The sequence below is a fragment of the Bos indicus genome, chromosome 15, assembly GCF_029378745.1.
Source record: "Bos indicus isolate NIAB-ARS_2022 breed Sahiwal x Tharparkar chromosome 15, NIAB-ARS_B.indTharparkar_mat_pri_1.0, whole genome shotgun sequence".
Lineage (NCBI taxonomy): Eukaryota > Metazoa > Chordata > Mammalia > Artiodactyla > Bovidae > Bos > Bos indicus.
Window position 1 is genome coordinate 66281814 of NC_091774.1, and position 27213 is coordinate 66309026.

Consider the following 27213-nt stretch of genomic DNA (forward strand, 5'->3'; position numbering starts at 1 on the left):
TTATAACTGTCTGGTACTCCAGATTTTTCTTTTTTTTATCCAGATTAGTTTTAACAGCAGGCACTGAAGTCAGGGGGATGCAGCGAGATGTGTCCCAGGCCACTCCCACCCCAATCCGGCTGCCCTGATACCAGCCCCTGTGCCTATTGAGAAAATGGGGCTAACCCTCCCCTCTATGTCCCATTCAGGCCAAGGTCCGAGGAGGTAGAAAGTGTATTTAACTGGCTGTCCCTGGGGCTTTTCCCTTGTGGTCATAATGGGAAAGAAACCTTGAGTTAATTCTCAGTACATGACTCCTGCCACAGTGACTTTAAAAAGAAAATAAAAGAAATTCTGCTGCTGCTGCTAAGTCGCTTCAGTTGTGTCCAACTCTGTGCGACCCCGTAGACGGCAGCCCACCAGGCTCCTCCGTCCCTGAGATTCTCCAGGTAAGAACACTGGAGTGGGTTGCCATTTCCTTCTCCAATGCGTGAAAGTGAAAAGTGAAAGTGAAGTCGCTCAGTCGTGTCTGACTCTTAGCGACCCCATGGACTGCAGCCTACCAGGCTCCTCTGTCCATGGGATTTTCTACATCCAGGCAAAAGCCACATTTTAACCAAAGATTAAAACCATATTCTTTTTTCAAACAAAATACAAGGTAAAAGGGGAGAAATGAGTCTAATATTTGTGGTCTTGGTCAGATAACCCAAGAATTTGTCTTTGATTTAGATATAATTTTGGGTTTTCCCTATGATTTTAAGATTTACCTTTGTTGTATAAAGAGACTAGGATAATTGTCTAGTCATTCAAAAGAAAAGATAATATTTTGAGATAGTATAGATATCAAAACCACAATGGCACTGGAAGAAAATATAAAGTAATATTTTACAATCTTTAGTGGAAAAGATATTCCTAAGCAAAGTCAGAATTTTAAATACTAAAGGAAAATATTGATGACTTTGTGCTCAGTCGCTTCAGTCATGTCCAACTCTTTGCAACACTATGGACTGTAGCCCGCCAGGCTTCTCTGTCAGTGGAATTTTCCAGGCAAGAATACTGGAGTGGGTTGCCATGCCCTTCTCCAGGGGATCTTCCTGAGCCAGGGATCAAGCCTGTGTTTCCTGTACTGCAGGGAGAATCTTTTTATCACTGAGCCACCGGGGAAGCTCCACAAATTAAAATCTGCTAGTGATACAAAGCACAGTAAAATTTTAAGACAAATATCAAGTGAAGAGGGGCATTATTTGCAACATATGATACATAAGTTGATATTTTTATACATGAAGAGAGCCGAAAATCAATCAGGAAAGAATACCCCAACAAGAAATTGAGCTCACAAACAATTCACAGGGCAGGGGAGGGGAGAGAAGGATGGTCAAAAAGAACACAAAAAGATGTTTTCCCTCCCCAGTAATCAGAGTAACGCAAACTCAGTGAGATCACTTTTCACCAATAGGTTTGGAAAGTGTTAAAATGACTGCTTTTATGTCCCCAGTTAGTAGGGACATAAACTAACGTACTTTTCCAAATAGTAATCTGGTGATATGCTTCAAAACCATCAAGGTGCTTACCAGCAGATTCAGAAACTCGAAATTTATCCTGAGATCATCAGACATCCTTGCAGAGATGTATTTACAAGGATGCGTGTCACAGCCCTATTCAATATACAAGGCTTAAATATACATTTGGGATGTGGTTGTAATATAGTACATACAGCGTATTATTACGAAGTTGAAAAATAGTAGTAATATAAATATAGTTATAGTAAGAGCTATATCATAACTCTTATGTTGACCAGTGAAAATTTTGTTGTTTTGGGTTTAGTCACTAAGTTGTGGTCCTACTCTTTTGCAATCCCATGAACTGTAGCCCGCTGGGCTTCCGTCCATGGGATTTCCCGGGCAAGAATACTGGAGTGGGTTGCTATTTCCTTCCGCAAGGGATCTTCTCGACCTGCTTTAGCAATGTACAATATCTGCACATAATAAGAAATGGAAATGTGCATAACTGTAAAGATTAACTAAAATGTTACTACTTAGGTATCAGTGGTGATGCCTGTTTTTTCTCCAAACTTTTATTCACTGTCTGAACTTGTCATAATGAGCAAACATCATGCTCGTAACCAGAAAACAAAAATAAAACTAAACCTGATTGTTTTTATTTTTGAAAAAAGTTAACTTTTTCACTAAAAAGACAGGATGTTTATGGATAGAACTCTTTAGCCATAAGAAATTTATAGGACCAAGAAGGAAAAAGGAAATTTTGGAGTGCTTACCTTCATCTTGGGAAACCAAATGCAGAATCTAGATCTCCCAGATTGTATATATTTTCACTTTTTCTGAAACCTTACATTCTACTAGTCCAAACTTCTCATTGATTTGCACGATGGAAATATAATTTGGCTTCCTAGGTATTAGCACTAGGGGCCTATTATGTAACTTAAGAAAAACCTGATGGCCTGCTCAGTAGTTCAGAAGCAGCAGTTTCTCTGTGTCACAGAGTAGCTGCCTTCCTGGCAGAGCATGGTCATGGGCTCTGTAACAAGGACCTGCCAACCTGTGACTCCAGAGATAACACTGAGCTGTGGGTTGCGGAGTTTGTTTGTCTCCCTGCCACCTACTTTATGGCCTCAATCTTTGTTTCTCGAACCAAGGATACATGTGCAGAAATAAAAGCAAATATTGCAGGCGGAGAAAATAAAACTCTCTTAGTCTTGGAAGTTCGACATTGTTTGGTGTTTCTTATGTACTTGTTTTTGTTATTTGTTGGTTTGTTTTTGCTAAATTCAGTCCAAAGTGGTATCCAAGAAAGAAGAGTTTTTGCTTTTTTTGTCTGCATATCTCTGGAGCCCTCGCTGCCTTCTGAGGCACTGGAACTAGGTAACGAAGAAGGAACCAACTCTTAGCCAATATCAAGTCAAATCAATACCAACTGGACTTTCCTCAAAATCAATGGGACTGAATAGTCCATTACAGGTTCAAAGACTTGTTTGATTTCCGGTTTGTTTGAAAAATCTCACCTAATCTACCATTCACCCTGCAAAACCTTTTTCTCTTATTCTTGAAAAATTACTCAATAGAGTGATATGCTGTAATAGCATTTTTCAAATCACAGGTGAGAGAATTTCTTAAATAAAATAGCATCCTGTTACACCCTTTTGGAAAATATTTAAAGCTGAACTAATGCTATATGTGCTTCCCTGGTGGCTCAGATCATAAAGAATCTGCATGCAATGTGGGAGACCCTGGTTCAATCCCTCGGTTGGGAAGATCTCTTAAAGAGGGAATGGCTACCCACTCCAATATTCTTGCCTGGAGAATACCAAGGATAGAGGAGACTGGCAGGCTACAGTCCATGAAGTCACAAAGAATCGGACATGACTGAGCTACTAACACTTTTCCTTAATGCTATATGTGGCAAATTATGCCTAAAGATGAACAGTATGCATTCACCTGGGAAATGTTATATGAGATCATAGTTCCAGGACAGCAGCATACCAGCAAAAAGTTCAGCAGAAAAATCAAAAGTTCCTAAAAGGATCCAAGAATCTACAGTGTTCTACTTTTTCAAAAATATTTTAATAATATGTGAAAAGTGTTCTCATTGAATATTGTGATGGGAAGATTTTGAAAAAGGAGTGGCAAGTTAAAGGAGCGAGCAGAGAGAAATGGTGATTTCTTGTGTTCTCTACCTGGAAGCGGTACCCAGGGCAGTGATCCAAGCTTGGAAAATGCCAGCAAAAAAGGAGAAAGGGTTTTTCCTGGTCACTAGAAAGTAAATCAAGGGGAGAAAGATCCCCCCATGGATGATGAGGCCGACAATCACCGTGATCATGTACATCCCCAGTTGCCTAGCAACCACTTCTAAGTCCTTGATTGCAATGATCTTCCCACAGATTAGGCAGGCAATACCCAGGGGAGAGTACCTGAAAAATAGAAAAGAAAAAGCATGAAAGAGCTGGTGATGGGATTTAGAATTTAAAATCTGGGCCCTCCTAGGTACCATACCCTGAGGAAAACCCTCCACATTTCTGTACAAAGAGTGTTTACAAAAGAGGACCAGGAGATTCAATACATACTATATTTTGCTTCTGACTAGCCACATCATCTGAAATCTTTCCTATGGACCCAGTGGCTCCTGCTCTGATGAAAAATCCCAAGATAAACTTTGTTGCTCAGGTAATTTTTTAGGGCTAGAGGAGACAAGTTTTACCACCTCTTAAGTAAGCACCACGCTTAAAGTTAAGAGACACCCAGGTTACATCTTTACTAATCTTGTTTGACTTCTCTATTCCATATCTCCTTTCTTGAAAACTGAGAATAAATCTAGAGCTTCCAAGAAAAATTATCCGAGTTTCATCAATTTATGAACACTGGTGTTTGTAAATTGTGCTTTGTTTTTGGCTTGGAAGGAATCTAGAGAAAGAGAGAGAGAGCTGCCCAAACAAGAAAATCATATGAGCCAACGAACATGTTTAGAGAAATGTGATTTTATCACTTCCAAGTTTGAAAGTATTTCTTTCCATACTTACTCCAACAAGAATGCTGGCTGCCACTCATCATATTTCAAGCATTATGGGGAGAGATCCACACATTTAATTCTTACCACAACCCTAAAACCAAGATCTCATTATGGCTGTTTGGCAAATGAGGAAATTGAGGTTTGGAAAACTTACATGACTGGCCCAAGATCATGAAACCAGGAAAGAGGAGGAGGAGAATAATCTCAGATCTGTGAAACTCTACCACTGGGGGTTTTCACCTCTACCCACCAAACCACTTCCTTGAAGGAGCAGTTGCAGCTTTTTGTACAGAAGCAAACAATTTGTCACCTATCAATCTATCCTAAGATAAACTTATTTTATATGTCTATATTATTATTATTTTATAGTATGCTTGGAAACAATCTACTATCGTCCTCATTCTTCATTCAGCCAACCATGTTTTTTCTCTCACCTTGGGTATACTTTTCACATTGCTGCTGCTGCTGCTAAGTCGCTTCAGTCGTGTCCGACTCTGTGCGACCCCATAGACGGCAGCCCAGCAGGCTCCCCTGTCCTTGGGATTCTCCAGGCAAGAACACTGGAGTGGGTTGCCATTTCCTTCTCCAATGCATGAAAGTGAAAAGTGAAAGTGAAGTCGCTCAGTCGTGTCCGACTCTTAGCGACCCCATGGACTGCAGCCCACCAGGCTCCTCCGTCCATGGGATTTTCCAGGCAAGAGTACTGTAGTGGGGTGCCATCGCCTTCTCCATCATATGTTTGGCAACACCCCTTTTTCACTGCTTAACCTGCTGGTGTTGGAGCATGAAATTGTTCAGCCTGTGACACTTCTGACTGAAATGAATATGTCTGTGGGAACATTGCTACCTTATTAAGAATTATGAATATATTTGAAAGAAAGACTGTGGGGCAAATGAAGTCAGGCTCCCAGCTGGGGGAGGGGAGTCAGAAAAAAGAGAAGGACAGCGAGCAGATTTGGTGGGTTTTTTTCTATCAGTTGTGTTTGGAGCAAGCAAGCACTTCCTGGATTAAAGCCAAACCATGAGGCGTGGATGAGAGTCATATGCACAATTGCACGAGGTGTGGAGCTTATCCAGCCATTTACCAGCTCTATAACCTTCGTTGATGACTTATTTCCATTTTACAGATGTGCAAGTCAAGGCTTAGAGAGGCTAACTACAACCTCATGGGATTGGTGTGAGAATTAGGTTTGTTTGTTTTTTTTAATGTGGATTTTTTAAGTCTTTACTGAATGTGTCACAATACTGCTTCTGTTTTATGCCTTGGATTTTTGGCCACAAGGCATGTGGTATCTCAGCTCCCCAAGGAAGGAAGGAAGGTGAAGTCGCTCAGTTGTGTCTGACTCTTTGTGACCCCATGGACTGTAGTCTACCAGGCTCCTCCGTCCATGGGATTTTCCAGGCAAGAATACTGGAATGGGTAGCCTTTCCCTTTTCCAGGAGATCTTCCCGACCCAGGGATTGAACCCAGGTCTCCCACGTTGTAGGCAGACATTTTACCATCTGAGCCACCAGGGAAGGGAATCAAACCTGCACCTCTGGCATTGGAAGGCAAAATCCTAATTACTGGTCCACCAGGGAAGTCCGTGATCACATTTTTGAACTTTCATATATGGACACACTATCAGAAGTCCTGCCCCCACCAATCCTTGTCAGCACCATTAGCTCTCCGATTGCTGACACAGGTGTGCATGCTTAGCCGCTCAGTCATGTCCAATTCTTTTCGACCCTGTGAAGTGTAGCCTGCCAGGCTTCTCTGTCCATGGGATTTTTCAGGTGAGAATACTGGAGTGGGTTCCTATTTCCTCCTTCAGGGGATCTTCCCAGCCCAGGAACTGAACCCACAGCTCCTGTGTCTCCTGCATTGCAAGCAGATTCTTTACCCATTGAGCCATGGGGAACCCCCCTGACACAGGGGTCCCTTGCATGTTCTGTTTCCACACATCTGCTCCATGTCCCCTAGTCACCATGCTGAATGAGTCAAGTCCGAGTTAAAAGAGACTTCCTAAGGCTTCCTTGGTGGCTCAGCTGGTAAAGAATCAGCCTGCAAAGTGGAAGAACTGGGTTCGATCCCTGGGTTGGGAAGATCCCCTGGAGAAGGAGTCGGCTACCCACTCCAGTATTCTGGCCTGGAGAATTCCAAGGACAGAGGAGCTTGGCAGGCTACAGTCCCTGGGGTCACAATGAGTCAGACATGACTGAGTGACTTTCACTTTCACTTTCAAGGTATCTCACAGGCTACTGCCACCCGACTACAGGTGATTTTATGAGCAAGCGCTCAAGATCACCACTTAAAGTGATGAAGCAAACAACCAAAGCCGTAAACCAAAGTGCATGAAGAGGCTGAGAACTCTCGTGAGGTTTCTAAAGTCAAGTGATGCCCAGCAGTTTCTAAATCAGAAGGATATGACTACAGAGTTGGGAGAGGGAATGGCTCCCATGCTGCCCTGAAACTGGCTGTATCCTCAGCTCTCGGCAGCATTTTCAAAGCCATTGATTCATCCAGGACTGGCCCGTGGCATCTTTTTCTTACTGTTGCATCACTCTTTCCTTCCTCCGCCCACTTCGCACCTCAGTTCTTGTTATCTTAAGGTTCTCACCAAGGTCTGCTCTCTACTCCACAAACAGGCTCATCCACAGCACTAATGTACTCCGATCTCAGTCTGTGTAACCGCAGACTCCTGCCTCCAAATCACCTGGCCTGCCTGAAACAACATGGATTCCCTAGACCCACCACATAGGGACTGAGTTAGAATTTCCCAGAGCTAGCCACTTTCACTTTTCACTTTCATGCATTGGAGAAGGAAATGGCAACCTACTCCAGTGGTCTTGCCTGGAGAATCCCAGGGATGGGGGAGCCTGGTGGGCTGCCATCTATGGGGTCGCACAGAGTCGGACACGACTGAAGTGACTTAGCAGCAGCAGCAGCAGCAGCCTTGGGGCATTTATACCTCAAACAAGTTCCCCAGGTCATTCTGATGTATCTAGAAATCACTGTTTTCAGCAATAAAACCTGATATGCAATGGCTGAAATACAGATATTCCTTGGTTAGTCTTTGGAAACCATTTCCTTTGTTTAGCTGCAACTTATTCTAGGCTTCCAGTTTTAACCCACTAAAATGATTAACTGGGGACTTTCAAAGACAGGACAGATGGTGGGCCAGATGCTTGGAGTGGATGGAGGTAAGTGGAGGGACTTTCTCAGTCCTGCCCTGAAGTCACTGTGGTTCTGTCCCACATGTTGCCAGTAACAACACTGGTCTACCAGTTTGGGGCAGATTTCAAGAGAACTCAAGAGGTGGAAGAGCTTGTCAATAAAGATAAACATTCCAAAAATTACCCAAGGTGCTGTCTGAATTCAGGGTAAGGAAGAAACACAAATCTCCATTTTCCCAGTTTACTTTGGGAGAGGTTCTGGCTATCCAAAAAGTCACTTTTGCTGAGAGTTACCATATGGGGGTTAGAACTTTTTATCAATACAGAGTGAAAGTCAGTTCATGGAGCCTCCAGGCTCCATTATATCACATTGTTGTTGGCAGAGAAGACATGCTCAAAAGTATTTTGGAAGTGAAAGAATAAATGGACGGATGAGTGGGTGGGTGGATAGGGAGTGGATGGATGGTGGTGGTAGTAGGTTAACTGAGAAGGAGAGTTGAAACAGTGAGGAGAGATTTCACTTCTTACTGTATGTTTCTATGGTGGTGAGATTATGAAAAGTTTTACTTTCTATATGTTTTGCAGATTTTGAAAAAAAGTGTTTTAAAGCATTCTGCAAAAAATGAGGATATGAAAATCACACCGAAATTAAGAGTTTTTCTTTCTTTCTTTTAGGTGATTCAGAGGGCTTTGCAGGCTTTTTAAGGAATTCATGAGCACAGAGAAACAAATGTTATGGATTGAATTGATAATAATGGTAATAACAATATTGTGCCTGCAAGCGTGCTAAGTCACTTTAGTCATGTCTGACTCTTTGTGACCCCATGGACCGTAGCCCACCAGGCTCCTCTGTCCCTGGGATTCTCCAGGCAAGATTACTGGAGTGGGTTGCCATGCCCTCCTCCAGAGGGTCTTTCTGATCCAGGAATTGGACTCACATCTCCTGTGCCTCGTGCAGATAGATTCTTACTGCTGGGCCACCAGTTAAGAGAAAGTCGCTCAGTCATGCCCAGCTCTTTGTGACCCTATAAAGCAATGGCACCCCACTCCAGTACTCTTGCCTGGAAAATCCCATGGATGGAGGAGCCTGGAAGGCTGCAGTACGTGGGGTCGCTGAGGGTTGGACACGACTGAGCGACTTCACTTTCACTTTTCACTTTCATGCACTGGAGAAGGAAATGGCAACCCACTCCAGTGTTCTTGCCTGGAGAATCCCAGGGATGGAGGAGCCTGGTGGGCTGCCATCTATGGGGTCCCACAGAGTCAGACACGACTGAAGCAACTTAGCAGCAGCAGCAGCAGCAGACTATACAGTGAACTATACAGTGAATTGAACTGAAAACTATACAGTCCATGGAATTTTCCAGGCCAGAACACTAGAATGGGTAGCCTTTCCCTTCTCCAGGGGATCTTCCCAACTCAGGGATCAAACCCAGGTCTCCCGCCTTGCAGGCAGATTCTGTACCAGCTGAGCCACAAGAGAAGCCCCCTGAGCCACCAGGGAAGCCCTAATGACAATACTAGTTCATATAAAATGCTTAGACGGGTCCCAGCACACAGGAACTGCTCCACAACTATTTGTCACAATTTCACTCAATTCTCACAGCAACCCTATGATGTGGATTCTATGATCAATCTATCTCACAGGTCAAGATGAGGAGTGTAGAGTGTATCTGACTTACCTAACGTCACTCAGCTCATAAGAGGAGGATCCCAGGTTCAGATAGAAGTTGAGTTTAATAACACTTTTCTATAATTCCCATTACTAAGGCTGTGCAACACTGGGCAAGCTAACCAATGTGCATGGTTTTCTCATTGGGAAAATGAGGTTCACCAAAGTACCTATTTTTGGTAGGTCTTCAGTTCAGTTCAGTCCCTCAGTCGTGTCCGACTCTTTGTGACCCCATGAATTGCAGCATGCCAGGCCTCCCTGTCCATCACCAACTTCGAGAGCCTACTCAAACTCATGTTCATCATGTCCGTGATGCCATCCAATCATCTCATCCTCTGTTGTCCCCTTCTCCTCCTGCCTTCAATCTTTCCCAGCATCAGGGTCTTTTCCAGTGGGTCAGTTCTTCGCATCAGGTGGCCAAAGTATTGGAGTTTCAGCTTCAGTATCAGTCCTTCCAATGAATATTCAGGTTGGATCTCTTTGCAGTCCAAGGGAGTCTCAAGAGTCTTCTCCAACACCACAATTCAAAAGCATTAATTCTTTGGTGCTCAGCTTTCTTTATAGTCCAACTGTCACATCCATACATGACCACTGGAAAAACCATAGCTTTGACTAGACAGACCTTTGTTGGTAAAGTAACGTCTCTGCTTTTTAATATGCTGTCTAGGATGGTCATAACTTTTCTTCAAAGGAGCAAGCATCTTTTAATTTCATGGCTGCATTCACCATCTACAGTGATTTTGGAGCCCCCCAAAATAAAGTCTCTCACTGTTTCCATTGTTTCCCCATCTATTTGCCATGAAGTGATGGAACCAGATGCCATGATCTGAGTTTTCTGAATGTTGAGTTTTAAACCAACTTTTTCACTCTCCTCTTTCACTTTCATCAAGAGGCTCTTCAGTTCTTCTTCGCTTTCTGACATAAGGGGGTTTCATCTGTGTATCTGAGGTTATTGATATTTCTCCTGGCAATCTTGATTCCAGCTTGTGCTTCAACCAGCCCAGCATTTCTCATGATATACTCTGCATATAAGTTAAATAAGCAGGGTAACAATATACAGCCTTGACGTACTCCTTTTCCTATTTGGAACCAGTCTGTTGTTCCATGTCCAGTTCTAACTGCTGCTTCTTGACCAGCATACAGATTTTTCAGCAGGCAGGTCAGGTGGTCTGGCATTCCCATCTCTTTAAGAATTTTCCACAGTTGGTTGTAATCCACACAGTCAAAAGCTTTGGTGTAGTCAATAAAGCAGAAGTAGATGTTTTTCTTGAACTTTCTCACTTTTTTGATGATCCAGCAGATGTTGGCAATTTGATCTCTGGTTCCTCTGCCTTTTCTAAATCCAGCTTGTACATCTGGAAGTTCATGGTTCACGTACTGTTAAAGCCTGGCTTGGAGAATTTTGAGCATTACTTTGCTAGATGAGTACAACTGTGCGGTAGTTTGAGCATTCTTTGGCATTGCCTTTCTTTGGGATTGGAATGAAAACTGACCTTTCCCAGTCCTGTGGCCACTGCTGAGTTTTCCAGATTTGTTGGCATATTGAGTGCAGCACTTTCACTAGGTCTTACTGTGACAAATAAAAGAGTCAATGCATGTAAAATACTGGAACAGTATTAGGCATGTAGCAGGAATTTGGAAAATCTTAGTTATGACCTAAAATAATAATTATAATAATTATTACCTTCTCAATAATAGATACAGGGGAGTAATTGAAAAAGTGCTGAACATATAGCAAGAATTTAGTAATTCTGTTATTAATTTAATATCCTAGTGGCTCAGACAGTAAAGAATCTGCTTGCAATGCAGAAGACACGGGTTCCATCCCTGGGTTGGAAGATCCCCTGGAGAAGGAAATGGCAACCCACTCCATTATTCTTGCCCGAGAAATCTCATGGACAGAGGAGCCTGGCGGGCTACAGTCCATGGGGTTGCAAAGAGTTGGACACAACTGAGTGACTAACATATCACACACTAGCATTGTTAGATTAATAGCAATCTCCTCAGTGATGCTTTGTGCTATTATTACTACTCTTTTCTAAAATTTTTAAACAACTTTTTATTTTACATCAGAGTATAGCCGATTAGTAATGTTGTGAAAGCTTCAGATAGACAGCAAAGGGACTCAACCATACATATGCATATATCCATTCTCCTGCAAACTCCTCTCTCATCCAGGCTGCCACATAACATTGAGAAGAATTCCCTGTGTATCCACTAGGACCTTGTTGGTCATTCATTTAAATACAACAATGTGTATGTGTCTATCCCAAAGTCTCTAACCATCTCTTGCCTCCATTCTTCCCCCTGGGAACCATAAGTTCATTCTCTAAGTCTGTGAGTCTGTTTCTGTTTTGTTCAGTTCAGTTCAGATCAGTCGCTCAGTCGTGTCCGATTTTTTGTGACCCCATGAATCACAGCACGCCAGGCCTCCCTGTCCATCACCAACTCCCAGAGTTCACTCAGACTCACGTCCATTGAGTCAGTGATGCCATCCAGCCATCTCATCCTCTGCTGTTCCCTTCTCCTCCTCCCCCCAATCCCTCCCAGCATCAGAGTCTTTTCCAATGAGTCAGCTCTTCGCATGAGGTAGTCAAAGTCCTGGAGTTTCAGCTTTAGCATCATTCCTTCCAAAGAAATCCCAGGGCTGATCTCCTTCAGGATGGACTGGTTGGATCTCCTTGTAGTCCAAAGGCCTCTCAAGAGTCTTCTCCAATACCACAGTTCAAAAGCATCAATTCTTCGGCGCTCAGCCTTCTTCACAGTCCAACTCTCACATCTATACATGACTGCAGGAAAAACCATAGCCTTGACTAGACGGACCTTTGTTGGCAAAGTAATGTCTCTGCTTTTCAATATGCTATCTAAATAAGTTCAATTGTATCATTTCTTTTTAGATCCCCCATATAAGGGATGTCATATGATATTTCTCCTTTTCTGTCTGACTTACTTCACTCAGCATGACAATCCCTAGATCCAACCATATTACTGCTGCTACAGCTAAGTCACTTCAGTCGTGTCCGACTCTGTGTGACCCCATAGACGGCAGCCCACCAGGCTCCCCCGTCCCTGGGATTCTCCAGGAAAGAACACTGGAGTAGGCTGCCATTTCCTTCTCCAATGCATGAAAGTGAAAAGTGACAGTGAAGTTGCTCAGTCATGTCCAATCCTCAGCGACCCCATGGATTGCAGCCCACCAGATTCCTCCGTCCATGGGATTTTCCAGGCAAGAGTACTGGAGTGGGGTGCCATTGCCTTCTCCGAACCATATTGCTACATATGGCATTATTTCATTCTCCTTAATGGCTAATATTCCATTGTACATATGTACCATATCTTCTTTGCTCATTCACCTGTCAATGGACATTTAGGTTGCTTCCATGTCTTGGCTACTGTAAACAGCGCTGCAATGAACATTGGGATGCATGTATCCTATCGGATCATATTTTTGGGGGGTATATGGCCAGGAGGGGGATTGCAGGGTCATATGGCAGCACTAGTTTGTTATTTAACTATTATTACTGTTCTTACTATTGCATAAAGAAGACTACAAAAGAACTCTGATGATTTAAGCCTTGAGGATGTCAGTTAAGATGTGGTTGGCTGTTTTATCCAGAACCTTCTTATACACATCGTTATCAACTGCTGGCAAGGCAGCTGAAGAATGAAATAAATGTGTAGGATTGACATCTCATGTCATACTACACCCTCCAGACTGCTGGGCTGGATGTGGTAACCAAGCAGCTGTCAGAAACCATTCCATAGGCCTTGCTCCTGACTCACAATTGCTCTTCATCTCCAGGGATATGATGTTAAATCTTTAGGAGTTTTGGTTTCAGTGAGGAGGAAACATTTTGATCCACACCCACTCCATCCCTGGGGAGAAGGGAGGCTACACTTTATCCCATGACTCATTTGATTTCCTAGAAGATTCCTCCTGCTTCAAGGGCTCAGTGGAAATGACATGGCATGGATGAAGGAAGGAATTTTCATACACAACCCACATCATTGGCATCATAGTAAAGAAAACTGAGCTGCATACTTGAGGGTGCTCACTTTGCTAGGAATTCTAGGAAGTAAAGGCAGATCTTTAATGTTTAAAACTAAGAGGCCTGTTCTGCATTGCATATTCAGTTCAGTTCAGTCACTCAGTCATGTGCGACTCTTTGCGACCCCATGAATCACAGCACACCAGGCCTCCCTGTCCATCACCAACTGCTGGAGTCTACCCAAACCCATGTCCATTGAGTCAGTGATGCCATCTAACCATCTCATCCTCTGTCGTCCCCTTCTCCTCCTGCCTTCTATCTTTCCCAACATCAGGGTCTTTTCTAATGAGTCAGCTCTTCGCATCAGGTGGCCAAAGTATTGGACTTTCAGCTTCAACATCAGTCCTTCCAGTGAACACCCAGGACTGATCTCCTTTAGGATGGACTGGTTGAATCTCCTTGCAGTCCAAGGAACTCTCAAGAGTCTTCTCCAACACCACAGTTCAAAAGCATCAATTCTTCAGCTCTCAGCTTTCTTTATAGTCCAACTCTCACACCCATACATGACTACTGGAAAAAACCATAGCTTTGACTAGACAGACCCAAAGCCTTTGACAGTGTGGATCACAATAAACTGCAAAACCCTGAAGGAGATGGGAATACCAGACCATGTGACCTGCCTCTTGAGAAACCTGTATGCAGGTCAGGAAGCAACAGTTAGAACTGGACATGGAACAGACAGGTTCCAAATAGGAAAAGGAGTACGTCAAGGCTGTATATTGTTACCCTGCTTATTTAACTTATATGCAGAGTACATCATGAGAAATGCTGGGCTGGAGGAAGTTTTACATATTACCATTTATTAAACTTTCAGCAAGCTCAGAATGGATTCAAAAGACAAAAGACTATTTTTTTTTGGCCGTGAGTATGTGGGATCTTAGTTCCCCAACCAGGGATCGAACTTACGCCCTCTGCATTGGAAGCATGGTGCCTTAACCACTGGACCACCAGAGAAGTCCTTAAAAGATATTTTAAAATATTTTTACAGCATGACATTGTGTGTGACTTTAAATCTTCACACAAAAGAAATATTTAGAAATCTAGCCTTGCCTGGGAAGTTGAAGAATCAATACAATAATTGAAAAGAACACACTATTGTACGAGAATCTTTTCCGTGTTTCCAAAGTCAATAAAGCAATGATCAGAACAGACCTGAACTATTAACTATGGTTCATGAAATCATGAGGAACATCTTCTTGATCTGAGACCCTGGGGCTTTCAGCTCGCCCACTTGTTCCTGAAGTTTTAGTAGGAATTTACTACAGGCACATCACTGTACTTGGTGATAAAATACAAGTTGAGAACAGATTTTTTCCTTGTAAGGTGGGAAGTAAGGGCCAAGAAAAGGAAGAAGAGATGAAACAGGTGGAATTTCAGGGGAAGGAAAGTGGAGGAGGATTGGGGAGGCAGGTGCAGGGGGCTGGAACAGGCAGAGTGAAGGACTCTGTAACCCAGAATTCCCGTGGCAAACAGAACACAAGTGTTGTTTGGTCTAAGAGTGGTTTTACTTTATTCCCAGGTAGGCATACAGGACCATTGTAGGGATCTGAAATGAATACATGTAAAAATCGTTCTATCTGGTAGATACTGAACACGAGAAATTTCCAGTAACTGGAGGTGATACAGATCCCTTGTGAAGGAGAAGAAGCTTATGCTGTCCTGGGCTACCCTAGACTTCAGAACCACTGACCATAAACACACATGAGATGAAGTGGAGACAACACCACTTACATGATTCAAACAACAAAACCCCCACCCCACGTACACACCAAAGACTTTGATATCAGTATAAACACCAGCTCCTCTTCTCCCTGGCTATATAATCTTAGGCAAGTTAATTCACCTCCATGAACCTCAATTGCCTTTTCTGTCAATTGGGAACCATAATACCATCTTTGCAGGGTTGTGGGGATTACACTTGAGAGGTACGAAGCACTCTCATGACTCTTGGCAGATAAAAGGAAAGCCAGAAAGATCATGATGATCATAACAATGTTAAAGAATCAAGATTTAGCGTCTCTGGACCACAGCTTTCTCTACTGTAAAACTAGAGGGTGGAACCAGATTTCCAAGAGCACTTAATCCTGTGTGATGGCACTTTTTCTTGCATGGCCTGAGAACTGCCTCTTATTTATTTATTTATTCATCATCTGTATGAGTCATGAGAACCCAGATCTAAGAGGCATTTCATTTTGGACACCAGAATACTGGAGAAGTGATTCTTCCACACACCCTGGGTCATGCCACATCCTTGGGATCTTGGCCCTATCTCAGTGCAGTGTATCCTGATATTGCTCAGATTCACTATTACTGATTGATATTTCCAGCTTGTCTGATTTTTGGTTTTTTGGTTTTGTGTGTATGTGTGTGTTCTTTTCCTCCAGGGCAGAGATGGGTGAACTTTTTATGTAAGGGGTCAAACAGTAAACTTTATAGGCTTTGCAGCCTATGCAGTCTTGATCACAACTACTCAACTCTGTCTTTTAGCACAAAAGCAACCCTAGACAATACATGAGCAAATAGGTAGGATGGGTCCCAACAAAACTATTTATGGGCACTGAATATGAATTTTGCATAACCAAGTGTTGTGATTATTAATATTCTGGATTTTTTTTTCAGCAAAATAAAAACATAGAACCCATTCTTAACTCACAGGCCACACAAAACAAATGGCAGATAAGATCTGGCCCACAGGCTTTATAGTTTTCCTGCTCATTATCTATGGAAAGTTCCAAAAAAGAGAGTTCCATTCCTTTTTTTCAAAGTCTTTCCAGAGAAATCTTTCCTTGATTCATGCCTGCTCACTCTTTCCTGCTAGGAGGGTTCAGGGTCCTATGGAGACCCCATGACCACCTCACACCCCCACCACAATGATGTAAGAACAGATCCACTTACCACATGATCATGATCACTAACTTCATTACAATTTCATTCAAAATGTTGAAGAATTCCACCATCAACTTGGCCTGCTCGCCCATCTTCCCCATGGCAATGCCAAAAGCAATGAAAAACCCTATCAGACCTGTTGGGGGAATCACAGAACACAAAAGGACAAATGATAAGATATGTGTTTTCTTCTTGTTCATAACCATCCCCTGTGTATGCAGCCACATTCTCACCACCAGCTACCCTATGAATTAAGCACTAAAAGACAGAAGTATTATGTCCCACACTGAAAATACCTTTCCCCTGCATAATTATGGCTTTCCTGAATATTTTCCACATGAGCAAGTTGAACTATAAGCAGGTTAGGTCCTTGGAGAAAATTAATTCATTTTCATTCCAAACTAAAAAGTATTCTCTTCTCTCTCTCCACCCCACCACTCACTTATGAAGTCATGTGTAAGCAGATTCCATTAGTACATAGATTAATGATGAAAGGCTTGTTGGGACTTGGGGATTATCATGCAAGCCTTGGAGCCAATATTAGAAGAGTAGAGACCAATTAGCCAATTCAGTCTTTGCCAGGGTTATATCTGTATTAGTTTGGTGTTATCCCAAATTAATGCATGGTTGGTATATGTTTCACTCTAGGAAAATCCTAAACATGAAATTATTTTTCTATTGCTTATTTGAGAAGGAGGAAGAAATCTTGAAAAATCAAAGGGAAAGCAATGAGAAATCCAAAACAGCTGGGAAACCCCAGATGACCCAGTTTGTTTGGATTTAACCTGTTATTTATTAATTCATCATCATTTTTTCCATGGTCCAAACGGTTAGAACACTTTCTTTTTTATTGTGTGTGCTTTTTTTTTTTTCAGAATCATAAAACTAGAATATACTCTTTGTTATTTCCTAGACCCTTGGCCCTCTCCTCCTTTTACTTGATGTCACTTGACTTCCATCTAAGTGCAGCCCCACCCCAGCTCCCAGGATAGATCTAATCCCAGGCCAGGAGGGTCTGGGGAACCCTGTCCCCACCTCTTGATGTCAGTGTCAAAATGCACTAAGTCCTGGACCAAGACCAACCGCCAACCTTGGATCTTATTTCTGTGTTGTCTTTGCCTCATTCTCTGAGTATCTGTCCTGGAAACCTGCCTGATATGTTAGTTCCTCCAAGGCAAGACCCAGCTTTCTCTCTCCAGAAAATTCTCTCTGCCATCACTCTCTCTACCCCTCTTCCTCAGCATCTCACCCTGGAGTCTCATCCAGACTCCCCCAGTGTCTGGGGTGTGCTCCATGGCTAACAGATGTCCCCATACTGCCTGTGGGGGGTGGGTGTCTCTGGATTTCTGATAACCAGTCATCATGTGCCCCTCAACTACCAATCTGTGATTGCCAATCTTCGTGCTCCAATGCTAATGACTTGCATGGACTATAAACCAATGTCATTGTTCCCTTGGCAACAGGCCCTTGCTTGCCCATCTGACTTATTTTCTGCCCTGCAGTATGGGCCATCCACTCTTCCTTCTCTCCCCTTCCTCTTCCCTCTCTCCCCTTCCTCTTCCCTACACCTACTCTGTCCCACTTTGGCAGACTTTATTTCTAGCCCCTCCCTATTATATCCAGTTTCCTATAGTGTCCATTTATGTCCACAGTCTTGAGCCATATCAAGGTAAATTATAGCATTATGATTTGATTCTCTTAGAGGAAAATTCTTTCTGTCCAAACTTCTGAATTTACCTTTTCCGTAGTTACCAAAACCATTCACTTCTCATACCAAGTACATATCAACCCAGATTGTTCAACTATCCTTTGCTGGACCTTCTCTTCTTCAGAAAAAAGAATCTAGCACTTGCACTGAAATTCTTAATCCATGATATTTAATATTTCCCCCTTTTCAGCTCTTAGCCAGAAAGATTAACTAGTGACTTACAAGTCAGTTTTGGCCATAAACACAAAGGCTTAATAAGAATTAGTGTGACCTAGAATTAGAGTGACCTAGTTCTGCAGTAACAGAGGAAATCAAATTTAGGCTCATCTCAAACCCACAGAGAGGAGTTTTCTAGGTGTATGGTGAGTGATAGTCTGTGAATATCATGGCTGAGAAAAGCTAGTGTCACATGCTTAATTCCATCTGGAAAATTTAAGAGAAAATACCCAAGGTTTCAAGGTTCCAAAGAACTAGAATAAAATAGCATCCCTGGCAGGGTCAGCAGAAACTGTCCATCTCCATGAGTATAAGAGAGAGAGATGTTGAAAGGAGTAATCTCTCACAGGAGTTGACTTAAGTGGTTGAGATTGAATTGAAGTGAAGCCTAGAGTAGTCTGGAGGTTTGGGGAGTAGAGAAATGAGTCTTTAAAGAAGTGGGAGGCTGGAACCGGAGTTTTTATCTTCACTATTGCAATGCTTGATCCTCGGGACTTTCCAAAGCCAAAAAAACAAGCAAAAACAAAAAAAAAAAAAAAGCCACCATCTCTGCCTTGGAAGACTATGGAAAGAACCTTATTTCAGCCATGATTTATAAATGGGAAGTTTCTCAACAGTCTAACTTCCCTTAGCTTTCCAGGGCCTCAATCTGCACTTAGAAGCCCATGGCCTGCCTGTCATTTCCCTCTGTAAACACTGCCTCATTGAACTCACTCACTGGAACAGCCAGTGTTTTGTTTGAACAAAGCCCTCTTAGACTTGGTCACTGGGATTGAGCGAGTCCTGAATGGTGTTGAAACTCCCCAATACAGCCAAAGGTCATGTGACTTCCCAGAATCCACCAAGACCCTGGAAATGACCACAAAAAGTCTTCTGAATGATTCACTCCAGAGCCCTGACCCCATTACTCATGGCCACAGTACAAAACGGTGGGGCTACATTGACCGTGGGTCGTGGGGGGGTCAAGGGGAGTTGGGAACGCCTGAAAGGGCCCCAGATATCCGGACAGTGGCAAAGAAGAGCCACTCAAGGTTGGATGCGGAGGGTGTTTGCAAATCCTTCTCCTCAGAGGAACTCTCCCACTTTCTCCTTCCTCCTCTCGCCTCCCACTGATTGTCAACAATATTTATTGATCTTCTGTTGCCTGGCAACCTGGTCTGCTTATCTCTTCCCTCACTCTCACTTCCTGCCAGGTCAAAGAAAAAGACACTTTTTAGTGGTGGGGCAATCTTGCTGAGTCAACCATTCTGGATGAGTAAGGAGTACAGTTACCAAATTGAGGGGAAAAAAAGGACTACCAGATGAAATCTGAATTTCAGATAAAGAATGCATTTTTTCAATACAAGTATATCCGGTGCAATATTTGGGACATAACCCTTTAACACTATCTGTTGTTTATCTGAAATTCACATGAAATGGGCACCCTGTATATTAGCTGACACCCCTACCAAAGAGACAAGGGCATTTGATCTCTTAGATGACAAAGCGAGCTCAATCTTTTCTAAAGAGCTCTCATTCAAATCCTTAGAAAGCTCGCTCTGCATGGATCAGCATATTTCTTCCACATAGATTTCCCATTTCTCGTACCTTATAACCAAATGCCCCTCTGTCTTGGCTTGGGGACACCATTCTAGCAGCGGACTGGGTTATGGTGGGGAATGGACCCGGGGGTGGGTGGGGAGTAAACTGAGTGGGGAATATCCTCTGTGGGTTTTTCCTACTGAGCAGCTCACCTTTAATGACGAGAGCAGCTCACATGAGAAAGCACACGGCACGTACCGCTGGGCCCACATGCACAATCTCACTGAATCCTCGCAATGATCTACAAGAGAAATGCCAACTCCATGCCCACTTTATAGATGAATCTTGAGACATAGAGGAATCTGTCCACAATTAGATAATCAGTGAATGGTCCATATGGGATCTAAACAGGATCCAAACTGGTCTAACTGCAGAGTCCAAGAACCCCTGTGATGGCATGCTCAGAAGTTTCCACACTTGGGGAAAGGGCTCCCCGGAATACCAGAAAGTTAAAACAAAAGCTTCTCCTTTTGAGAAGTTCCTTTTAGCACCAATGCAACACTTCCCACTTCTAAAAGCACTGCCTTCTAAAAGACTGTGAGGACTGGGGTGGGACAGCTCCTATGCCTACACAGTCCTGGGACTCACACAAGGGTGGCTAGAAGAGAAAGAAATGAAAGACTCGGATGTGTAACCTCATGAAATGGAGAGTCAGAGAAAGTGACTGGCCAACACCAGGCAGAAAGTCGGGGGAAGTGCCCCGTGAGTGTCAGTCCCTCTCCTTCTCCGACTCCGGTCCCCACACCCCGACGACGTGGTATTGCTCCTGCCTTCTCCCTTGCCCTTCATCTCAGCTCTCAGTCCCAGTTACCCTCAAATCGCTCCCCAGAGAAAGCCTCTTGCTCCACCTACAGGACAGCAGGGCGACTGGCTTTCTGAGAAGGAAACCGGGAAGGCCAGCCGTGGGGCCCCGGCAGAGGTGTCTCCCGCAAGGAGATGAAGACAAGGGTACTCACCTAAGACGTTCATGCCGTCCTTGAACTCCAGGCCCTTCTTGATCACCACCTGGGTCTCCTCCGGAACCTCAGTCACAGTCTCATTCAATAGCGAGAGGACAGCATTGGTGGCATTGCCATCCTCGTCTGATGGGGGGGCCACCAGGACTTTCTTCGTCACTGTTTGGATCTAATGGGATGGAGGAAAAGAACATAAAGATGAGACACTGTTAAAATCACCAAAATCCTAGACAATTATGTGTTTCTAAATTCCTAACATGTCAAAAATAAGAAATGTCATAAACGAGATTATAAAATTGGGGAATATTTTATATGTCTGTGTTTGACAGGGTGATGCCTTAAGGCACAAATACAGGTGAGAAATGGCTGTCCTCATCCCATGGTAGGGACAGGATTTATAACATTCTCTTGTAGTTACTATGAGCAGTATGGTCAGTAATGGGACACAAGCTTTGAGCGGAGGGACGCCTGTCTGCTTCTTTCATTCCCGGGGAGACAATATCAAATATGAGACCCAGTTGGATGACCTGCTGGCCCCCATGACGGGTTCTGGATCTGGCCAGGAATAGGAGGGTCTTGGTGGGGGTCAGATCAGCACCCCATGACCCACACGATTTGCTTCTCTCTGCCTGGTTTCCGTCACATGGAGTCTTCACAGACCCACTTTCACGTGGGCTCCTCCCAGAGCCTGGCTCTGCTGGGGATTTCCATCTGGCTGCCAGATGTGCCAGCCACCAGCAGCCCCCACAGCAGGGAGGTGTGAGGTGGGAAGACAGCCTCTCCTTCCGGGCAATGATACCAAGACTTGCTCCATGTTCCCCAAGCATCTCTGGGCCAACAGTCCCCTAAGAAGCTCTCAAGCTGTTCCTCGACATCTGGGGCAGCCATCCTATTTTCAAAGGTGCCAGGCACTCTGCATGCTGTGAAAATGCAACGTCTGAGCCCAGAGAATCACTACCTCCCTGGGCATGAAAATAGAAGGCGTGCAGAATCCTAGAATGTCAGTGCCGGCACGTAGTAGGCAACAGATGGCTGAAGCCTGAATAGATACGGAAGAGGCATGGAGAAGTCAAGTGACTCGTCAGACGTCATAGAGTTATTGGGACTTCAGCTCAGATGCACTGACCACCCCCGAGTTCTTTCACCACCTGTACTGCCTGCTAAACTATATGGACACAATCCTCCAGCAGCTGAGCCCAAGGGTAAGCAAAGCTGAACAGATCAGCTCTCCTAACTGGGAGAGGGAAATACAGCGTACATGCCCTGGGGCGGGGCAGTGCTCTGTGTTCCAACCTGACAAATTTATATATAAATTTCCCATGCACTTGTGCTGGGAGAGGAGCAGGCCAGCTGAATGTGAGCAGGCAGCTCACAGCCCCCTTGGCCTGGGCAATGATGGCCCAAAGGGAGAATGCAGGGGGGAATCTGAAGGGACACCTCCATGGACAACAGAGTCATGTGCCTGGGGACAAAGTGGGGACCGTAGCCAAATACAGGCCTATTCTGAGAAGGCTAAAAAAGCTAAAGCTCAGGAGTAATGGCCATGTGTGTGCTCAGCCACGTGAGTCTTATCCGACTCTTTGTGGCCCCATGGACCGTAGCCTGCCAGGCTCCTCTGTCCCCAGGACTCTCCAGGCAAGATTACTGGAGTGGGTTGCCATTCCCTTCTCCAGGGGATCTTCCTGATCCAGGGATCAAACCCATGTGTCTTGAGTCTCTTGCATTGGCAGGAGGATTCTTTACCACTAGCGCCACCACAGCCAACGGCCTGAATGAATGGTGGCCTCCAGGATCAGGTGGCCAGGTATACCACATTCATGCGACATCTGTCTACCTCTTATGTCAACAAGAGCCCCTCAAGACTCACAGGGCTGAGTAACCCTAGGACAGAGAGCTAGTAGTTACTAAACCAGGATTCAAAGTGAGTTCTATTGACTCCAAAATACAGCTCCCAAAGAGCACAGGTGAGTGGCTTGAGCTGGAGGCCAGGTGCTAGGGATGCTACCACTGAGATGGGGTTCTCTGCCTTTCTTTCTGGCAATGCCACAGTGGTCTAAGCATTCTCTGTCTTCCAACCCTCTTCAAGACCCTCCTAAGCCATTGGGATTGCGCATGGGTTAAGCTCCCTTTCCTCTGGGCTGCCCGGAGACTGGCCTACGAAATCTGCACCCTCCCTCAGCCTGAGGTAAAATATTCCACATTTTTTTTTTTTCCCGGTAGTCCTAACCCAAAGGGACCATGTCCTTGGGCTTCGCTGGAGGATGAAGAGCTCACTCCTCATGTGAATTTTGCCAGTGGAGGGGTGGATCCAGGGCTGGGCAGGGCAGGGAATGGCCCGATCGTCTATCCTGGTGCTGCCCCCCACCCCCCAGTGCCCTTTGCTCAGAGCAGCAACATGCAGAGATTGCCCATCGACCAGACAGCTCAGGAAGCGTGAGCATGGCTGACACCACAGAACTCTCCTCTAGCTTACATCCACAGCTCTGGGGGCCTGCCTGCTTCTCAGTCCTGCCCCAGTCACTCAGACAAAAGAGGCTCCTTCTTGCATGGAGCATGGTCGTGATTGGGTACTGGAGGGAAGCCCAAATCTGTCCCTCTCCCCTCCCTCCGATACTGCTCCCACCGCAGGTCTCCTACCGGCTTGGCCTCCAGCTGCTCCAGCTCCAGGAAGCTCTTTCCAAAACGTTAAGAATAGACTTGGCACTTGGTTGTGTCCATCGCCCCAAAGCCAGCAAGCTCGTCTTTCTAAACAGGCTGGCTGAGGGGCAGGGGCATTAGAGAGAGGGTACCCAGAAGCACCCCTTCCCTAGCCTGTTTCATTCTTTTTTTTTAATCTGTGACTGCTTGCAGGACAAAGAATGTTTTTATTGTCTTAAATGTATTTATTTATGGCTGCACTGGGTCTTCATTGCTTTCTCTAGTTGTGGTGAGTTGGGGCTCCTCTTCTTTGGGGCGTGAGGGCTTCTCGTGGCCGTGGCTTCTCTTGTTGTGAAGCACGGGCTCTACGTTACGCAGGCTTCAGTAGCTGCAGCACGCGGACTCAGCAGTCACGGCGCATGGGCTCAGCCATGCCGTGGCACACGGAATCTTCCCAGACCAGGGGCCACACCCATGTCCCCTGCACTGGCAGGCGGACTCCCGTCCACCACACCATCAGGGGAGTCCCCTAGTCAGTTTCTGGTCACTCCCCACTCAACTTCTCCTGCCTGGGACGGTTCCTTTAATATAGCTCCTTGCTACAAGTGCAAGTGAGCCTTGCAATGAGCCATCCAAAGTGGCCTTGGAAGGCAGAGACCTTATTCCAGATTCATCCAGAGTGCAGTGGCTCAGCAGTGGGTGGAAATGGCACCTTGAGGGCAGCTGGGAATGCAGACTTCTCTTCTCTGTAACCTGTTTCCTAAATTTATTCTTCTGTGAGTCACTGGAAATGGCTGAAGGAGGTTCCTTGGTTGTAGTTTACTTCCAACCAGGGCTAATGGGAACTGAGGTATATTCTAACCTAAACTAACTTTGGGTCTAGACGGCTGGCTGTCTGTTGAGGGGGGTCTGGGCAGCTGACTCAGTGGATTTACTTGAGAGAGGCTAGGATTTGGGACCCGGGACCCGGGACCCTTTGCTGCCATGCTTGCACCGAGGCAAATGTCTCCTCAAGCAATGGTAAAAAGAAGCTCTCAGGGACTAAAGACAACTGCAGGCATGCACAGTTGAGGCAAATTATGAACAACATAATGCAAAAAGACCCAAAACCCAACTGCCACTTCTGAGGTTTCTGGAACAAAAGCAGGGTACCAGGCATGACCCCTGCACACAGCACCACCAAGGGAGTGGGCAGACCACCCAAGGCACCCTACTGGCCTAACCCCTGGACTACCCTACCCTCACCCAATTTAAGGGACCCGCTTGTCTTGCACCCCTGCACTCCCCCAACCCCTGGCCCCCGCCCCCCCCACACACATTCAGGGACAGAACAAGAGAAGCTGTTACTTGTTCTCACTCCCTCCAGCTGCAGCCTGAGGTCAAATAAAGCCTTGCCTAAATTTCTCATATGACCTCTTATCAATTTCTAGAGTCTAAGAACTCTGGCCAGTAACATACCCAGCAGAATCAACATTTTTAAAAAATTGTGTGTTAAAAAAACAGATATGCGTGTATGCAGTTGGTAGGAGTATATACTGCTACAAATTTTGTAGGACCATTTTTTATAACATGAGCAAATTCAAAATATCAACTCTTTGGCAGGGCATGTTTTGCTTCTAAAATTTATCCTTTAGAAATACTACACAACAACAGAAAAAGAGATGACACTAAAACACTGTTAAACAAGAAAGTAGAATGTAACACTGTATGTATGATGCAATATTCCCAGATTGATATTTTTTTATTCTATACACACATACACAATATATATGTGACAAATATATATATGTATATTTATAGGAGGAAACATGAGTAGCCTAGGGAAGGGACATGGGGACTTGAATTTTTACTTTATGTGCATTCAGAAATTTCTTTAAATTTCTACAATCCTCAAATATTACTTTGTCAATAGTATTAATTTGATGAATACCCAATTACTGGGCCCATTCTGGAGATTCTGATTCTGTAGAACATAAATAAGCATTTTGAAATGGACCACACGTGGTTTTGCTACATTGCTAAGATCGAGAACCACCGGGCACTCTACCGGGCACTCTAGAGGGTTGTGGGCAAGGGTGATAAAAATGTGCCTGTGGATGATACAGAGACAAGAACCAAAAAGAAGAAAAAGAGACAAACAGGAAAAAGGAGAAGAGAGATTCCGGAGCTAAATGCTATTAAAAGTACTGCAAAAGAAATGGAAGTTAAAAAAAAAAAGACTAAGCGACTCCTATCCGAAAATTCTGCCCCAGAGGATCCCCCACACTTAGGCAGAGACATAAATATGAAACAAATTATTGCCCACAGCTGGTTTGCTGAAATAGTCTCAAAGTTATCACCTGCATAACTTAAGAGTTTGGAGAAGCAAGACTATCAGAACTCTGGGTTACCTGCTGAAAACAGGCTTGGACAAGGTTTTCAGGGAAGAGATTCCGAATAAGGTCCAAAAAGGCATCTAAACTGGACACTTCATCGTTCTTCTTCCCAGGCCCCAGTTGCTTCTTGAGTTTGGGGTTCCCTGGGTGGATGGCCAGGACAAGGATGACCCCCAACACCGCAGCAATGATGGTTGTGGACATGTAGTACACCATAGCTCTTGTGCCTAAGCGGCCGCTGGCTTTAGCATCCAGGCCTGACAACCCTGGATAGAAAAAGAAATCCAGAAGGATTAGTTCCGTTATCTTCCTGTTACTTGCCCCTGTCTGCATACCTATAGCTTCCCCAGGTGCTCAGTGGTAAAGAATCCGCCTGCAATGCAGGGGACCTGGGTTTGATCCCAAGGTTGGGAAGATTCCCTGGAGGAGAAAATGGCAACCCACTCCAGTATTCTTGCCTGGAGAATCCCCATGGACAGAGGAGCCTGACGGCCTACAGTCCATGGGGTCGCAAACAGTCGGACACCACTGAAGCTACTTGGCACGCATACCTATAACCAACCCCCGGCTTTGTATTACTCAAATGTATTAATGATTAATTAAACCTCCTTCAACTGAATATTTGGTCAACGCCACAGTTTACGATTCAATTTTCCAAGGATATTTTTGAGGTTCTAGAGGGTGGTGCTAGTGGTAAAGAATCTGCCTGCCAATGCAGGAGACGCAAGAGACACAATTCTATCCCTGTGTCAGGAAGACCCCTTGGAGGAAACAGCAACCCACTCCAGTATTCTTGCCTGGAAAATCCCATGGACAGAGGAGCCTGGTGGGCTGCAGTCCATGGGGGTCATAAGAGTCAGACACGACTGAGCAACTTGATCAGACGCACACAGGGAACTGGGAAGAGTTGGAGAACATCTGGTCCAGGGTTTATAAACGGGTTGGTGACAACATTTTTTTCAGCCTGTGATAGTGAAAGTTGAATGCTCTATTCAATTTTCAATTCTGAGATTATGTCCTTCCCACTTCTTAAGTATTAAGAAATCCTTTCCTTATAAAGTGGTGATGCTGGTACATACTAGGTTTTTTTTGTTTGTTTGTTTGAAGGTCCTCACTTAGGGAAACAAAAGGTTGGTAGCCCTATGTATTCAAAATCTCTTTTGAATACATTGAGCGAGTGAGTGAGTGAAGTCGCTCAGTCATGTCTGACTCTTTGCGACCCCGTGGACTGTAGCCTACCTGGCTCCTCCGTCCATGGGATTCTCCAGGCAAGAATACTGGAGTGGGTTGCCATTTCCTTCTCCAGGGGATCTTCCCATCCCAGAGATCGAACCCATGTCTCCTGAATTACAGGCAGATGCTTTAACCTCTGAGCCATCAGGGAAGCCCCTGATGAATACGGGTCACAAAATCCAAAGTCTGGGAAAATGGAAGTGGTTCTAGCACAGCCCTATCACTCCTCACAGATGAAACCTGA

The 27213-nt window shown here is 44.6% G+C and overlaps 1 protein-coding gene across 5 annotated transcripts in view; it reads right to left on the reverse strand.

Moving 5' to 3' along the window:
• SLC1A2 (solute carrier family 1 member 2) overlaps positions 1 to 27213 on the reverse strand; it is a 169791-nt gene that overhangs the window by 34849 nt on the left and 107729 nt on the right. For 4 of the 5 annotated variants that reach the window (XM_070804037.1, XM_070804038.1, XM_070804039.1 and 1 more), the window contains exons 4-7: positions 25752 to 26002; positions 20725 to 20893; positions 16273 to 16399; positions 3671 to 3904 (exon numbers count right to left, since the gene is read on the reverse strand). In XM_070804037.1, coding sequence (XP_070660138.1) covers positions 3671 to 3904; positions 16273 to 16399; positions 20725 to 20893; positions 25752 to 26002 — 781 coding nt within the window. The remainder of the gene's footprint in view (positions 1 to 3670; positions 3905 to 16272; positions 16400 to 20724; positions 20894 to 25751; positions 26003 to 27213) is intronic. The other variant, XM_019975507.2, reaches the window with a different exon arrangement.